Source organism: Solea solea, chromosome 13, assembly GCF_958295425.1.
Source record: "Solea solea chromosome 13, fSolSol10.1, whole genome shotgun sequence".
Taxonomy (NCBI): Eukaryota; Metazoa; Chordata; class Actinopteri; order Pleuronectiformes; family Soleidae; genus Solea; species Solea solea.
This window is the reverse complement of record NC_081146.1, coordinates 11,256,834-11,274,423: the sequence shown is the minus strand read 5'-3', so window position 1 is coordinate 11,274,423 and position 17,590 is coordinate 11,256,834. Positions and strand designations below refer to the sequence as shown.

The 17,590-nt window shown below is 38.8% G+C and overlaps 1 protein-coding gene across 1 annotated transcript; it reads left to right on the top strand.

The window, feature by feature from the left end:
- The first annotated feature begins 3,894 nt into the window (after positions 1–3,894).
- smg9 (SMG9 nonsense mediated mRNA decay factor) lies at positions 3,895–12,413 on the top strand. The gene is made up of 13 exons (XM_058647035.1): positions 3,895–4,324; positions 5,074–5,148; positions 5,515–5,749; positions 5,846–5,943; positions 7,347–7,459; positions 8,961–9,072; positions 9,487–9,582; positions 9,726–9,811; positions 10,284–10,390; positions 10,489–10,596; positions 10,963–11,088; positions 11,173–11,317; positions 11,845–12,413. Exons 1-13 carry the CDS (start codon positions 4,178–4,180, stop codon positions 11,921–11,923), a joined length of 1,527 nt encoding a protein of 508 aa, XP_058503018.1. The 5' UTR covers positions 3,895–4,177; the 3' UTR covers positions 11,924–12,413.
- Positions 12,414–17,590: the final 5,177 nt, after the last annotated feature.

Here is a 17,590-nt window from a genome sequence, read left to right as displayed (position 1 = left end):
GTTTTGAAGTTGGTGCCATATGTAAGCAGAAGGCCTTAAAAACTGTTGTCCACAATCACATATAAAGGGCATTCTGCACTTTTGTTTAACTTTAAGCTTCCTTGTACGCCCAGAACAATTAACCTTGTTTTGCGATTTGTCCTGTATGTGCTCAGCTAGATGTCTTGCTCCAATGAAAGTCTCCCCACAGCTAACGCAAATGTAGCTTATGGCCTCTGCATGTTGGACACAGTGTCGCAGGAGGTGCAGCCGGTGCTTAAAAGCTCGGCCACACTGGCACTGGTGAAAGCGACGGCCTCGGTGAAGGTAGCGGTGGATGATCATGAAGGAGGGCTGCCGCAAGATGGCACCGCACTGCCTGCAGGAGTAAGGGACCTTAGCACGCCAGCTAGTGTTCATACGCTTCATCAAAGCCTCATCATGGCTGTCATTCTCAAACATGGCTAAAATAGTGGGCACTGGTGAGGCCTCTGTGGATGGAGTTGTATCAGTGGTGCTTGAGGTGACAGATAAAGATGCAGATGCACAGGTTGGAAGCTCGACGTCTTTCCCCAGTTTGACAGATGCGGCAGCATACATCGTGGATGGCATGTCAGGAGGTCTGTCTGAAGGGGAGGTGTAGGTTGAGGGAAAGTTTTGGTCAACGTGGCTCCTTCCATTACTGACGTGATTAACAAAATTTGGACTCCTGACATCAGACTGAACTGTGGTGCCATGGACATGTGGGGAAACACTTTTATCAGTGAATGCAGATGGACTAGTAATAATGCATATTTTGGTGCTGACTACTGATGTGTGAACTCTGGTGACATGATTTAACAAAGTTGTGTCAGAAGTGAAAAAGGATTTGCATACGTTGCAGGCTTTAGGCATTGTCTCAGAACAGAACAGTACCAAAGGTAATTTGCTGTCCTTGGGACACTGGTGTCGATGGTATGAACTTTCGAGAGAGAAAACCTGGCCACAGATCTTACAGGAATACAGAGGCATGTAGTGCTCTTTAAGATCCTTCTCAGTGAGAAATTGCTGCTTACATATTGAACATGGATATTTTACTTGGACAGGACTACAGTGCCATAGATGGAGCTTAATTGACTTAAAAGGTCCTCTACCACATGAAGTACAAATTGACCTACTACCACTGGGAGGCGCTGTTTCAGTTACTTCAGAATTTGGAAAATCACTGGAAATATCAGTTGCACTTGAGTTGGAGCCACCATCTGATTCTGGATCACTGGGACACAAGTTTTCAAGTTTGGAGTGAGTCCTAATTTCCATATCAGATTCTGAGCTTGATGAAAACTCTTCCCTCTCACAGTCGCTTTCCATGTCAACATCTGCATTATTTTCACCCACTATATACTCCACACTGCTGCCAGATGCCTGGAGTCTCTCAGGTTTCAGTCTCTCAGGTTTCATCTTAATTCTTTGTTGAGACCTCAACTTTGACGAGTTACATGTTACTGATCTTGTGCTCCGCCGAACAGTCATCTTTTTAGACAAGGTGGTCATGTTTGGACTCCGATGTATGAGTGCTGAGATCAAAGAGTGAGCTTCTTCAAATGTAGCCACATCACTGCATATTTGTTAATTCCCAGACATTAGACTGCTGGTGTGGTTCACAGGAGGGTGGTGAGTGACATCAGTCGTTGGAAAATAATCTTCCAGATGTGGCAGGTAACTCCGATATGGTGGATTTTTTTTTTGTGGCATCAACTTTTTTATGCTGCTGATTTGTTTTGCCAATTATGCAGTTGTATGTGCACCGGTCTGCTTCTTTGAAGTTAAACACCATTCACCATCATCTTTGTAAACTTCACACAAGGAGTTGGTCAAGTCAACCTCTGTGGGGTCTGAAATTCAAAGCAGAAGAGGCAGAATGTCTTTAAAATGTGCAAAAATTAATCTATTTTATAAAACAGTGCATTATCACAGCAGAAACAGTACACCAGACAACTGTTTAATATGAAAATACAGACCTAGAACTTCAGTAATTCTGAATGGTGTACACTGGGATTCTCTAATTACTTCACCCCAGTGTGTGCGAGAGAAATATTGTTTCATTGGCAAGTCTCTCTGTGTCAGTCCGTCTGTGTTTCCGCACTTGCCAATATGACCAACAGAGGCCAACAGAGGCTTGATGTGTGAATGGGGTGAAGTCTGCCTTCTCTGATTGCCTTGTTCCTGTTTAAACCAGAAGGCAGTCACCTACATCCCCTGAGACCATTGTGAGTAAGGTGGTTTGATAACGAGAACATTCATTTCTGTATAATGTGTACAATAAATATTGCAACACTGCATTATTTATTTCTGATCCTTGTTGACATTAAAAACAAGGAAATGGTACTTTGTAATTCACTATGGTTGGGGCTTGTACTACATTTAAGATTATGTGGGAAACTGTTAATCACTACTTAAAAAATAAAATGGATTTAAAATCAATGGTGATAGTGTTCTTTATAATACAGTGCAGCACTTTTTTGAATCATACTACTGAAAGAACTTGCAAAATGCAAAGAGAATAATAAACATGTAGGAAAGACACTGACCAGCAGAAAGAACTGTGGTTTCAATTAAATTCTCAATGAAGGAGCTGCAGCTGAGCTTTCAGAAAATTATAATAACATTAACTGCAAGGGGCCACACATGATATTATACTCTTTAGCCTGTGAAAAGTAGTTTTTAAAACACTTCATACATACATACTTCCTGGACTTCCTGATCGAATCCCAATAATGAGATTAAGAAAAAACCTTTAAATGGTCATTATAACAACATTATAACGACAAAACTAATGCTGGCCTACGACTTATACACGTTACCAACCATCTCACTAAGTTATATAATATATCTAGCCTTTTCTTTTGTACATATTATGTGTTTGTGTTTATTTAAAGTGTAAACAATGTAATTCCTTTGAATAATTTTTGAATACGTTAAGAAAACGTTAAATTAAATGTAAATAAAACACTTTTAGAGCATGCTAACAGGCTAACGAAGGGTCTCTGCTTTAAAACTGCATGTTAACAAATCCTTTGTGTTCAAAATGTACGCGTTTCAGACAAAATAAACTTGAAAGTATCGAGTTAAACCGCCTTGCAGTTGATTTTTTGCATTGGTTACCGTTGTTCTAAAGCAAACTTTATCTTCACATGACCATGACCATAATTAAAAAGCTGTGTGTGCGCGCGCGCGCGCGCGTGTGTAAAGACCACAGCTGTGTCTGATAACGCAAGGCTGTCACGCACCTACACAGAAAACTACTCACGTCTGTCCATGAATGATCCTGCAGTCTGTAGTAGAGTTTCAGTGCGCAATCACAGGAGTAAAACCACAAGGTGATGCTTCGCCCAAGTCATTTAGCCTACGTTGTTGAAAATAGACAAATAGCTGGCGTTGACTTGTTTGCAATGTCTCGGCTTTAGGGACCAAATAAAAAGCATGTAGCAGACAGCGTGTGCCCTGAAGTCACCCAGTTGTATAGGTGACGATAATAATGCTATAATTCAGGACATCATTTGAAGAGAATGTACTTCTTATTTTATGTTGATGGCGTTCACACACTGCGGTCCTCTAATTCCGGGTTAAACCGGAAGCCATGTGCCTACTCACCCAGAGACTATCGTGAATACGGTTGTTTGATAACTTTTCTGTGTTTAAAATAAATATTATAACACTGCATTATTTAAGAAACCTTACATCTCGTGTTGCTATTATCGCCGATACATTGCTACATTTCCACAGTTTAATTGGTCCTTGAAGTGTCAGAACCAAGTGTGGACTATGATGTTTCTTAACGACTTCATTTACTAGACGAACGAGATCGTTCGATTGAATGCAGGCGTTTTTCAGGCGGGTGGAGATTCTTCCAGCTTGTTGACATTGGGCAACCGCACCGACGGTGGAGCTTCACAGTCATGAAACAAGCGCACCAACGGGGAACATTAGCAGACAGGCTCAGCGACGTGAGGGTGACACACAAGGATGTTATCATTATGGATAAACACGAAGTAGAATATTGATTCAGGACTCTTGGCTGAGAGCAGATTGTGTGTTGGTTGGATATTTTAAGTAATCTTGAACTCGACTCTGCTTGTGCTGGGGTCTTAAGCTTTTGCTAACTCCCTGTTGTCATCAGCTGTGCTATTGTGACTCAGTGGTTTAGTAGAGTGGGAACATGTCCGAGTCCGGCCACAGCCAGCCTGGGATGTATGGGCAGGGACGCAGGAGGAGGCGGCGTCGGGGAGACCGAGATGTTGGACTCCCGGGGCAAAACCTGTCTGGTCCCAGCCGGGATCGAGAATATCAACCGAGAGAACGGAGGGTAAATGCAAACCACTGTCTATGTATTCAGTGTTATTTTGACGACTGCTGCAGCTTTAACTCTTAATGGTTCATTTTCATTAAACAATAAGTTAATACCAACATAGTTTAGGGGAAAAAAAATCACAGTTCAGGAAATATAGAAAAAGGAGAAAAGCCATACCTTAAAAAATACCAAACATATGGCATACATTCATTGCTTTTTATTTTTAAGTGACTTTTGTTTAGGTCAGAAGAAATTTATAAAATACTGCTAAATTCCCTAATGAGAACAAGTGAATTTTCAATGAACATGTATGGAATTAGGCAAGAAACAGAGATACATTTAAAATGGACAAAGGACAAAATCATACAGATTCAGATTCCATAGTTTATTTTAAAGTCACAAGACCAGAATATAGGAAAGTTTCATTCTGTATTTTATAGAAAGAGCATTTTACGTCAACACACAACACAGCTTTCCCCCCACAATGTTACTATATACTTTATACTGAAATGTTGCTGTTGAAGAAGAAACAACTCTGCCATGAAACAATTACCTAGTTCTGGAGTCCATGCCTTTTTTTTTATATGAGGAAAAAACTGTTTTTCCTAAAGGAGTTGGGGCAGGAGGTGACGTTGTCAAGTGCACAGAGAGTATAGCAGTCTTAAATAACATGTTAAGACCCAATGTGAGTTATTCTGTTATTTTATGGTGTGAAATTCTACTTTTGAGTTGTAACTAAAACTCACGTTTGTGTATCTGTTCAGGATGGGAGTGAGGATCCTCCCGGTCCACTCATTCAGAAAACCCCCATCATTCTTGCAAAGCCTCCAGGGGAAAGGGTAAGTTGGGTTGTGCCATATTTTAAAATCTTTTGTAGATCTCTTTATTGAACACAATTCTGCTTTACATGACATTTGGACATTCAGATTTACTTTAGCAGCATTTAACTTGCGGGATAGATTGGCCACAAAGTAGGAATATATATTAGTGTGCCTGCAGTAAATGAAATAAAATGTTATATTTTTTGAATTTGCCAGCAAAACTTGGCAGCAGTTTGATCTCAATATATTTCTTTGGCAGATGCTTATTAGGCAATTTTTTAATATATCATTATCCACAGCACCACAACAAGTTACAAAATGTATTTACCTCATTTACGCCCCTTTACCTCAGCTCCTGAGATCAATGGACTTGTTCTTTTCCAGACCAAGCCATCACAGAATGCACCTGTCAGTGGAGCTCCAGTCTTGGAGAAGCCCATCATGCTGATGAAAGCCAGGGATGATACAGGGAAGACTGGGACACCTCCGGAGGCAGCAGCTCAGCCCTCTGGTCCTGGGCCCTCTAAGATGGAGCGAGAAGGACAGCGACCTACACAGCCTGTGTACCAGATCCAAAACCGAGGAATGGGTGCCTCCGCATCTAGCAGTGCTGTGGATCGTGAGTAATTGTGGATTTAAATTAATGGAGAAAAAAAACAAAACAATTGAAACTGTGTTGTAAATGACAACTTCATTTTTTTTCCATCACTTCCAGCCATGGTTGGACAGTCTAAGCTTCTTCCTCCAGAGAAGATGAAGCACAGCATTAAACTTGTTGACGATCAGATGAACTGGTGTGACAGTGCCATGGAGGTGAGTAAATGTTTGATTATGGAGGAGCCATTGTTTTAAATATTTTAACTAGGGATGCACCGATATGAATATTTCCGCCGATACCGATATCCGATATTAATATTGCTGCTATGGCCGATAACCGATATCTACCGATATCGATATATGTTTTAAAAAAAAAAAGGTTTCTGAGATGATAAAAGTTTGTACAGACTGAAAATCATGCAAGCTGAATTTTTGAATGTCTTCCTTTATTTTCAAAACATGTTTTACCTCCAAATAACAAGGTTACAGGGCGACCATAAGACACAAGTAAAGGTTTTTAGAATCCTTTAGCACTTGTAGCAAGTGTGTAACTAAATTTAAGTTTAACTCCCTCAACTCACTAAACTCCTGTGAGAAAGTTTGGATCATAAATTACAAACATGAACATAAATAAAAATAATACCCTGCCAAAGTTACTGTAACCGAGATAAGGGCGTCTATACTGGGTACGTAAATAAAGTCAACAACCCTTCCTCCCGGCAACAACAACCGCGCCACTTCCCTTAACAATAAAACTACACAACAGATATGAGAAACAATACCTGACAAGCTCTACTAAGAGCTGCCATAATAAAAAAAAAATATGTAACATTACTTTATCAAACTTGCCAGTATTCATGGCAACCAGATATTTATTAAATTGCAAAACATTGGAAAAGTAGCGCCGACTTGGCAGGTTGTTGCGGGGTTCAATATGCTCTATCAGCGGTCGGAACCCTCAGTCCTTCACTATGGAAAAGGGCTGGTCGTCAAGAGCAATCATTTCCATTACCTTGATCGTTATTGCCCTGGCCAATGTCTTCCTTTGTTCGATTACTTGCTGTATTGGGCTCCCAGCTGCGCTGCTTTCTTTTTTGTCTGCCGCCTAACTTTACTAGCATTAGCTTCCTGCCGTTGTTTGTGTACTTCTGGGTGGCGGTTTTTCAAATGACATAATCAAATTTGTGGTATTGAATGACTTGACGCGGAACCCTCCTCGCATTACCTCAACTTTGCAAGTGTTGCATAATGCTTTTCGCGTATCTTCTATCGACACCCTGAAAAAACACCCACACTGCTGACATTATCTCTCCTCAACACACACACACACACACACACCTTGTGCTGCACTTGCGTCACTGTCACATGCTCAAGCAAATGCAGCATGGCCTCCCCTTCCCGACATACATACACAAACAGCAAATAGACGGGTATTAACATCGGTTGTTAAAATCGGCGCAGTTTTACTCATTGGACCGATGCCGATATGTTAAAAAATGACGAACATCGGCCGATACCAATATTAATGCCAAAATATCGTGCATCCCTAATTTTAACCCATTTTCCATGTACGGCACCATTACTCAAACAGAGTTGCTTTTCATTGTGATACCTTACAGTATCTGAGAGACCAGACGGATATGTTGGTGGTGGGAGTTATAGGCCTTCAGGGAAGTGGGAAATCTACGATCATGTCACTGTTATCTGCCAACACCCCTGAGGAAGATCAAAGGTAATGTCGTTCAAAACACATACACACTGAGCGTAAAATTGGTCATAGCATCTTAAAAATAAAATTTGAAAAGTTGTTCATAATGTTTTGATACTTAAGATACTTCATTAAATGTAAAACAAAGGAAGTCCTTGTTGTTGTGTAGGTTATTATACCATTATTTTACTGCTCTGGCCCAATTGAGATCAAATTGCACTGTATGTGGCCCCTGAACTAAAATGAGTTTGTCACTGCTGGCTTAGACCTTTAAGAGCTTTAAAAACTAATAAATCAGTCTTAAAATTGATGCTGAAAGAAAGGGTAAATTAGTGCAATGACTTTAAAATTGGTGTATGTGTTTTCTCTCTCTGGTCCTGATGACGTGTGCCTGAGTTCTGGAGTAGCTGTAGCTGAGCTATGTTCTTCATTGGGAGACTGGAAAAAAATCTTGACAGTAATCAATTTTGCAAGTAGTAAAAGCATTTGTCAGAGAGCGAAATGGCCATACTGTGGTGAAAATTCAGTATTTCCTATTACATTTTTATTTGTAAGTCTAAATTACTAATGACTTTATGAAGAGGACAACTGGTACTGAAATTAAAGTCCAGTAAAAGTTACTGTTTAGTCCATAGCACAGATTTTTCTTCACTTAACGCATCATTACATCAGTGACAACATTAGAGGAGATGATAATCTCAGTTTTAGGTAGTTGAATGTTTTAATTGTCGTCGAGATACATAACGTAGACACAGAAATGAGCTCTTGTTTCTGTTTAAGTAAAGTAAAGAGCAAACTGTTAGCACCAGTTTGTTGTATTAATATTGATCAGCTGGAAAACGATTGGTGTTGCAAAAGTAGCAGAATTCAAGCAATAGAAGAACTAATATATAGTTCATTTCTATCTATATTTTTCTTTCCTTCTAACATTTTGTTTTTTAAAACTGCATACTAAAAGGTAACAGTACTCTTTCTGACCACACAGTGGCAATATAGCAAACCCACCTACTTCTCTATAGTCTTGAGGTGTATTTCACCTGTATACACTCATCATTGTTGTTCCTAGAGCTGCAACTAACGATTATTATCATAATCGATTAATTGACTAATCGCTTGGTCCATGAAATGTCAGAAAATGTTGATCAGTGTTTGTCAAACCTTCTCGAATGTCTTGTTTTGTCCGCAAACCAGTGATTCTGTTTTTAATGATTTCTTTGTAATATGGAGCAAAGAAACCAGAACATATTCACATTTAAGAAGCCGAAAAACAGAAATCTTGTGTTAATCATGAAAAAAAGATTCAAACCGATTAATCAAAATAGTTGACGATGACTTTAGTAATTGATTAATTATCGATTAATCAAGTGATTGTTTTATCTCTAGTTGTTTCAGAGTAAAAACAACCCTTTAAAACTATATTTTAAGGTATGTGACTTGCTTTGACTCATTAAGGTACACTTTGATTGGTGATTTAGGACAAACCGTGCCCTTTGCTTGGAATAAACATGTATATTTGTTTGCACAGGAGTTATGTCTTTAGAGCCCAGACTCCAGAAATCAAGGAGAGAGGAGGGAACCAGAGCACAGGGATTGATTTCTTCATCACACAAGAGAGAGTCATTTTCCTGGATACTCAGGTAAGAATGAAGCAATTTGGATACAGAGGCTTTTCATTGTGTTAGTGTTATTCTCAGTCACTAAGTGATTTCAAGGTTTGCATATGCAGGTGCACAGAGGCTCTCTTCCTCAAACCACATGAGAAGCTGAACAGTGGGTAGACCAGAATAGTGTGCGAGTGTGTCCCCCGGCAGTCTCAGAGCAGAGAGTGAACCACTGAATTTGACATGATTTTAAAACCTAATTTTTTAACACTTTTTAACTTTTTTTAATTGCTTATTTAATTATTGACTTACATTTTTTGATTTTATGAGAGGTATGTTTGACAGATTTTATCCCAGTTACCAGTAACATTCAGTTTTTACCCATCTGGTAACTGAATGATAACACGGAATCAGCCAAATTGTGTCTAAATGTCTCGCTTGTTTCATTAGCCGATGCTCAGCCCATCTATTCTGGACCACCTCATCAACAATGACCGGAAGTTGCCTCCAGAATACAACCTCCCTCACACATATGTTGAGATGCAGGTGAGTGGGCAGTCTGCAGAGAGCAGTGTGTGAAGCTGTGTTCTCTCAACGTGCACTCATTGTCCTACTTTAATTTTAAATGACTGTTGAGTGATTCTGTGCACACTCTGTTGCATGTAACGACATGAGTTCTCTGTAACCAGTCTCTCCAGATTGCTGCCTTCTTGTTTACTGTGTGCCACGTGGTCATTGTGGTCCAAGACTGGTTCACCGATTTAAACCTCTACAGGTAAGTACTTGTTATTTGGGATTCACTTGTTTGATACTAATAACCCAGTGTCTCGGTACAGAAGGAGAGGCCAGCTTTCAGTAATAACTGACAATAACTTGCCTGTCCCCTCCTCCAATTGGAATGTTGAGTATTTCAGCTTGTATCTTGAGAGGAAATTGGTCTTTTGCTTTTTCAAAATCTTAGTAATGTTATTCTTTCCAGTGGTATTGTAAACAACAAATGCAGCCAAATCTAGGCCTGCTGAAAATGGCTACTAATGTCTTTACTTGTCCAGTACAACACTCTCCTTTCATAACCAATTTTCAAAGTTGAGTGATGTACAGCAACCAATACACCTTTATGTTCATACATTGGAATGTACTTAACCATAAACAGGAATAATCCATTATCATTTATTACTATACACTCATGGATATTGACCCTGGTTTGCAGATTAGCACACGGGGACTTTAATGTTCTGTTTGTGTAGGTTTCTTCAGACTGCTGAGATGCTGAAACCTTCCACTCCGTCTGCAAGCCATGACAGCACGGGCTCTTCAGGCACTGATGATGGAGCAGAGTACTATCCTCATATAGGTCACTTTGTTACACAGAAACACAAAACACAGACTCACTCGCCAACTAGACTAGAATAAACTAAAAGTCTGTCTCTCTAAATTGTCTTGTTCTTCCAGTGTTCCTCCAAAACAAAGCCAGACGAGATGATTTCTGCCCAAGGAATCTGAATAACATGTACAGAGTGGTGGATAAATTAATGACCCATTCCCATCTCAAGTACAAAGGTGCATAGCTATATGAATATTAAACCTGTGATTTTTGTTGTTGTTGTAGGTATTATTCTTACTCTGTTTGGTTGTCATAACCACAAATCATGTAACATTTGTATGCTGCGACACTGGGGCGCAAATCACTTTCTGTGTGCTGCGCAGGAATGCAACTGAGTGACACAATCACTAAAAAGTGCTATACTGAGACATGAGAGAGTGTGATGAGGAGCTGATAGTCTTAACTAATTGTTTGAATGTGACAGAAATGTGTTAATATTTAAAAGTTGTATTTATAGTCCAAACCTCTTATTTTTACTGTAATTCTCTCTACAATGAATCATGTCACACCTACACTCATTTAATTATGTGGTTTGTCTTCAGGTACACTGTCCATGCTAGACTGCAATGTCTTCCCTGGACTGAGAGCAGATTATCTGTCGCCTGAGGTCAACATGTTCCTACTTCCTGTGCAGGAGAATGATGGGGAGGATGGTCTGACTAAAGCAGGTTAGAGAGACTTCTAATCATCTAAAACTTGGTTGTCCTTCTTTAAATTTGTACGGATTGATCATTTAATGCCACCATGTTTAGGGTCCGGAACATACCCGCTCTTTTCCCTGCTCCCGGGGTACAGAGGACATCCTTCTTTCTCCACCATGGTTTCCAAACTGCGCAGCCAAATACTGAGCATGCCAAGATGCCAGCTGTCACACACAATCCTCACCGAGAAGAACTGGTAAATGTCACGTTTACGAACATCACACTTATCGGAGCACTTTTATTGATTAATATTATCTTGATTTATCAACCACTAATCAATAGCATAGTTGTTTTTTTTAGTCTTTATGGTATCCCTTCTTATTTGTTTTTCACAACAGTGAAAACACTGTTATTATTACTACTTTTTACTACTTTTTTTTTTTACATACCAAATTCAAACGTCGACACAAAATGTAACCCCTGAAACATTTGAAGCATATTTGGAATAGGAAACTAGTAATAAATTAAGTGTTCATACTTTAAATCTTGATTGTGTACTTTTCTCATCTTGGCAATTCTTTATAGCAAAGGCACAATTTTACTACTTTACTACGAACTATTTTACTGAGATTTCAAAGCAGATGTGCTCGGTGTAACACCACATTTGTTTTGGAGATACACACCCCTTATTTATAGAGTTTTTCATTCACTGCCAGTATTCCCAGCCAATGTTGTTTTGCGAGTATGATCTCTGGTATCCATGGAGGTTTTCTGTCTTTGCAGGTTTCATTATGCAGCTCGCATCTGGGATGGAGTGAAAAAGTCATCAGCACTGTCAGAATACAGCCGTCTGCTCTGCTAACACCACGGTTGAATTGCCGTTGTATGCAATAGTGGTGCGGAGTCTTGTGTGCGGTTTTCACGTCACATAGAGTAAAATGTGGTCCGGGTAGTAGAGGCTGCCAAGTGAAACACAGGAGCATGATATGTGACGAAGAGTCAACCTTAATGCAGGATAATGCCACTTTGTGTGGACTTGTAGATCCTGCAGAGTGTTCGCACACAGAGAAAGGTACCTATGCTTGTCCTCAGGAAATTCAGCAGTAACGGCTACCTGCTGTTTGGCAGTGGTTCAAAAGACAAAATATTGTCTGTACATGTCCAAAAACGTTTTTTTGTAAGGCAGTATTGCCATGTCGCAACAATTTTCACGGCACACACATTGTCTGAGATGGATATATTGCCTGTGGGTTCTTTTTTTATTATTATTTTCTTTGAAACAAGACTAAAAAAGAAGTATTGTTTATCAGTTCATGATAAATAAAAGGAAAACATCGAGTGTGGATCTTAAACTGCTTGCTGTTTTTCATTGCACAGGGCTGTTGTACTTTGCCAGGATGGGACAAGTTTCATACAAGTTTGAATACAATTGAGGTTTCAATTATTCGAAAAGAGCACACCCTCCTTTTGGCTTTGTAACATGACCAACTCTCCCCTTATCCCTCTCCTGCCTCAACACGTATCTGTACCTACAGTCAGATAAAAGCTGTGTGTATATATGTATACTATTTTACTGTATGTTGTACTTTGCCTATAGAAAATAAAGCATTTGTTCAGGGAACCCTTACTGAAAAGCCATTATAAGGAGAAACCAAGTACAAACACCAGTTTTTTAGTCCACAGTAGACGTGCAGTGATAAATTGATTAATGAATTAAGCAGATAATTTCTCTCAGTTTAGACTGTGCATTCAAGATGATTATTGGCACGCGCTCTTTCAAATAACTAGTGCAGAAGAGGAACATGGGCTTTGATGTTTCCTGTTTTCGGTTTCTTGTTATGTTTCCTGTATGTGGCAGGATGTGACACATTGGAGTATTGCTAGTTTGACACCTCCAACACACGCTGACTAGCAAGGCAACCTGGCCTTAATCTACAAAATGTGTTTTGTAGATTATATTATAGACTATATTATATAACATGACAAGGTACAACAGCCTCTTCATGATAAATTTTCCCACATCGAGTTACATCTGTATATGAAAGTGGGTGTGCTTGTGGGATTCTGTACGACTAGCTTTTGCTAGATTCACTGGAGGTCGAATGCAGAGGTCTGCAATAGCTCCAGCGTGAAGGTATTTAAGAACGTACATGACAAAAAAACTTCACATTTAACTTAAATGTTGGTAAACATAATATCTCACAGAAGAGCTACTTGTCTGAACTTGTTAACCTTATTCAGGCAACACTTGGGGGTGCATTCCAGATACACCCACAATCAAAATACCAGGCACACAAGCAAAGCAGAGAAGAACCACAGTAAAATTCTAGACATATATTCTCGTATGGAACATATATACTTCAGGATGACAAAATATGAACAAATAACATGTAACATGTAATACGTTGACACTGATAATGCTGAGTGCAGTACTTTTAAATATTGCACAGAACACACGTATTTTGCCACAATTGATTCAGTTCCTGGAAAACCCTGAGGGAAAAGACTCAGTCTGGTGATGTGAGTCCAGGGGGTCCTGTATCTCTACAAGAGGTCAGGAGGAAGAACAGGCTGCTGCTGTGGAGACCATGAAAATAACTTTGAAACAAACAAAAAAACAACCCAAGGGAATTTCAGTAAATAACACAAAATTAACCTTCAAACCTTACAAAAAGGCAGTTGAGCTCCCAGCATGATGACTCCTTGTTCTCTCTGTGTGTGTTGTGTATAAAGTAAACTTGAAAGTGTTTTTTTTACCTCTGCAACAGTAAACACATTATTAATGAGATTGCAGCAGTTTAAAAATATACAACCGGGTCTATATACCATGCATCATACAATTAGTCATGCATGGGTTGTTAAAGTGTGATTATGCTGCATTTATTCATACACATTGGTATTTTTTCTGTGTTCACTCAGAAAGTCTATGAACACATTTAGAGTAAATATTACTATTATTATTATTAGTATTCTTGTTACAATTAGGGCTGTCAACAGACTCTATAATTATTGATTATTCACAGGGTTAGGGTAACATTTTGGACATAAAATATTAGAACAAACAGGTTTGACCAGGCCAAATACACCTGGTTTAGTGTCTTGACGCCTCTCTTTAAATCACAACATAATAATAATTCAATAATATGAAGAATCAGCTGAAATGACTTGGATAAAAAGCCTCGAAATGATATCTAATTAAATCATGACTATGGCCCCACCATCCTGCTATTAATAAAGTTATACCAAAGGACTTCTGTGATAGCCTCCACTGTGACACAAATGTATCCTTCAAACGCTGACAAACGTCAGCCGCATGAGAAGGAGTCGACAATTCGTTTGGCAATAGGGACTTTGATGTATTATAATAACTGGATAGAAGCCCGCCCCCTCTGCCTTGAAAACATTATTCCTCGTGGTACTGCTGCCCCAAAAGCAATTTTCCCATCGACCAAAAAGAGACGCCTGCAAAACAGTTCTTTATATTCTATATTTTTAATTAATGGAGTTTCATAAATGTAAAACCTTCCTAAAGACCATAAAAAGCAATTAAAAACCTTATTACCCAGAGTGACGTCACCGCTGTGTACGCGCACACCAAAGCGCGGCCATGTGGCGTCAGGGAACCGTACGATATGAAAACTTTATGGGAAATGTGAATAAATTAAGGCATTACATTTTTTTTTTTTTTTTTTTAATATTACAACAAAGCAGGTATTTATTCATTGTCCATTATCATTTATTTTCAAACCTATTATCGATGCATTAAGGAGTTCGGATAAGGAGGAGAGATGTAAACACCGTAGTTCAGTGGATGAGGAGAGTGCCGTGCTGCAGTTTATCACTTTGTTTAGTCATCATTCGTGACATCATGACACAGGGGCGGGGACAGGTGACGGTGCAGACTTTGTACTCCTAATCTATCTAAATATCTAAATACAAATGAAGTCAAGGAAACATTATTCACAAAATCTATTCAGTTAAAACCTAGTATTAAAAACAGATTAAAAAGACATGGAAGAAAACTGCACTTTTTCTAATGATTGCCCTGGAACTGCTCCTTACATGTTTTGGCATTGCCCAGATGTTTTAGTGTGTGATTTTATCCATAATAACATTATGGACCATTTTGAGTTGTTTTGGAAGAATGTGTTGTGTGGTGAAGTATCTGACTCACATCCCTCCCTCCCTCCCTCCATCCATTATCTAATCTAATTCTTATTTCTGTATATCATGTTAGGAGGCTGGGAAGACGAACAGTCAGCAAGCAAAGGACCAAATGAGTTGAGTTTAGTCATATATTTCATATATTATATGAAATTAGAATGAACGAAGGGAGGCTAGATTTGATTAGGCATCAACTTTGATGCCTAGTTTCTCAAAAATTATACAGTAAAACTGTTTGATAATAAGTGAGGGAGTAGTCAGCATGCCCCTGAATTCAACCATACCAACCATTGTGGTTGGTATGGAAAACTGAGTTTTCTGCCTTTTTCTGAGTAAAAAAAGAGACAACTTTGAGGATTAATTTCTCAAAAATTATACAGTAAAAATGTTTGATAATGAGTGAGGTAGTAGTCAGCATGCCCCTGGAGTCAACTGTGCCAACCATTGTCAGAACTTATGGGCCAAAGTGATTTTATTGTACAGTAAAAATTGAGTTTTGGGCCTTTTTCTGAGTAAAAAGGAGACAATTTTGAGGATTAATTTCTCAAAAATTATACAGTAAAACTGTTTGATAATGACTGAGGTAGTAGTCAGCATGCCCCTGAAGTCAACTGTACCAACCATTGTCAGAACGTATGGGTCAAAATGGTTTTATTGTACAGTAAAAATTTAGTTTTCTGCCTTTTTCTGAGTAAAAGAAGAGACAACTTTGATGCTTAATTTCTCAAAAATTATAAAGTAAAAATGTTTGATAATGACTGAGGTAGTAGTCAGCATGCTCCTGAGGTTAACTGTACCAACCATTGTCAGAACTTACGCGCCATAATTATTTTATTGTACAGTAAAAATTGAGTTTTCTGCCTTTTTCTGAGTAAAAAAAGAGACAAGTTTGAGGATTAATTTCTCAAAAATTATACAGTAAAAATGTTTGATAATGAGTGAGGTAGTAGTCAGCATGCCCCTGAAGTAAACTGTGCCAACCATTGTCAGAACTTATGGGCCAAAGTGATTTTATTGTACAGTAAAAATTGAGTTTTGGGCCTTTTTCTGAGTAAAAAGGAGACAATTTTGAGGATTAATTTCTCAAAAATTATACAGTAAAACTGTTTGATAATGACTGAGGTAGTAGTCAGCATGCCCCTGAAGTCAACTGTACCAACCATTGTCAGAACTTATGGGCCATAAGTGATTAAGTGATTTTATTGTACAGTAAAAATCTAAATAAGTTAAGGAAAATATTTGTTTCAATAGCTATCAGCTCGATTTAATGCACTTGTCTTATTTTGAAAACCGGAAGTGATCGCGCCGGTATCAAACTAGCGCTGATTCTCAGCCGACTCCCAGCATTCACCGTAAGTTCGACTGCACGGGCGCACTTAAAAAACGAATGACGGCTCACTTGACCACGCGAAAACGAATGACGGCTCACTTGACCGCTTGATGGGGGAGAATCCAGGTGTTTTCTGGGACAAACATGTTGCTATTGTCAAATTTGTTGTCATGCATTTTAAATGTATGTTCAAAAGGTAAAAAAAAAGCACGAGAACATCAGCCTAGGATGTGATGACTGGGAGCACATGTACGAAATTGATGATGTAAAACAGGTGGTTAGGGAAAACACGGGCTGTGTTTTCTAAGATTCGGCTTAAACTCTGACTTACAACAATAACGTCCTCTTTGTTCTATACAAGCTTGTGTCAGTGGAGTCTTTTTCTGTACCATCATCTCATCCCTTGTCGTTATTTAAAGAAGGAAGGCCCGGTAAACGACAGTGGCCTCTTTGAAGACAGTGCAGAGAATATGTTGATTCATCTCTTCATCATAATGTCAAAATTTCACATTCTTTGTTGTAAATACTCGTTCTTCAACGCTTTTAATAACGAATTCAAGCAATACACTCTTTCAAATACTCTGACAAAAAGAGTATTTGAGTAAAAAGCGTATTACAATAAATGCACTTATTGTAAGTCGCTTTGGATAAAAGCGTCTGCTAAATGACATGTAATGTAAAAAGTCAAAATTATATGAGTTCTGACCCCCAGCATGAAGATAATAGTAGTTTTTTGTTTTATTTTGTTTTCTTCTATTTATATATCTCCTGTCTGTCTGTTTTTACCATGTTGTTTACTGAAGGTGTGTTTCGTGTACTAATAAAAAAGATAAAAGAGTGAGAGTGTGCAAATGGGCGGTGCCCAGCCCAGTTCTTTTAACACAGCCCTTATGGAAAGCTGACACGGCTGTTGTTGATGTGAATGAGCTCCTCTGCGCAGTCTCAGAGCATCTGTATTTTTGGTTTTGACAGTTCAGGCTAAAGGATCGTAACTCATTTTCGATCATTCGAAACTGAACTAAAATGGAAAGGTTT

Excerpts from the sequence above, each read along its gene's own strand:
- smg9 (XM_058647035.1), top strand. The coding sequence starts at position 4,178 with ATGTCCGAGTCCGGCCACAGCCAGCCTGGGATGTATGGGCAGGGACGC. Across the intron at positions 5,149-5,514 it reads CAAAGCCTCCAGGGGAAAGG|ACCAAGCCATCACAGAATGC; the intron begins GTAAGTTGGGTT and ends GTTCTTTTCCAG. Across the intron at positions 7,460-8,960 it reads ACCCCTGAGGAAGATCAAAG|GAGTTATGTCTTTAGAGCCC; the intron begins GTAATGTCGTTC and ends TTGTTTGCACAG.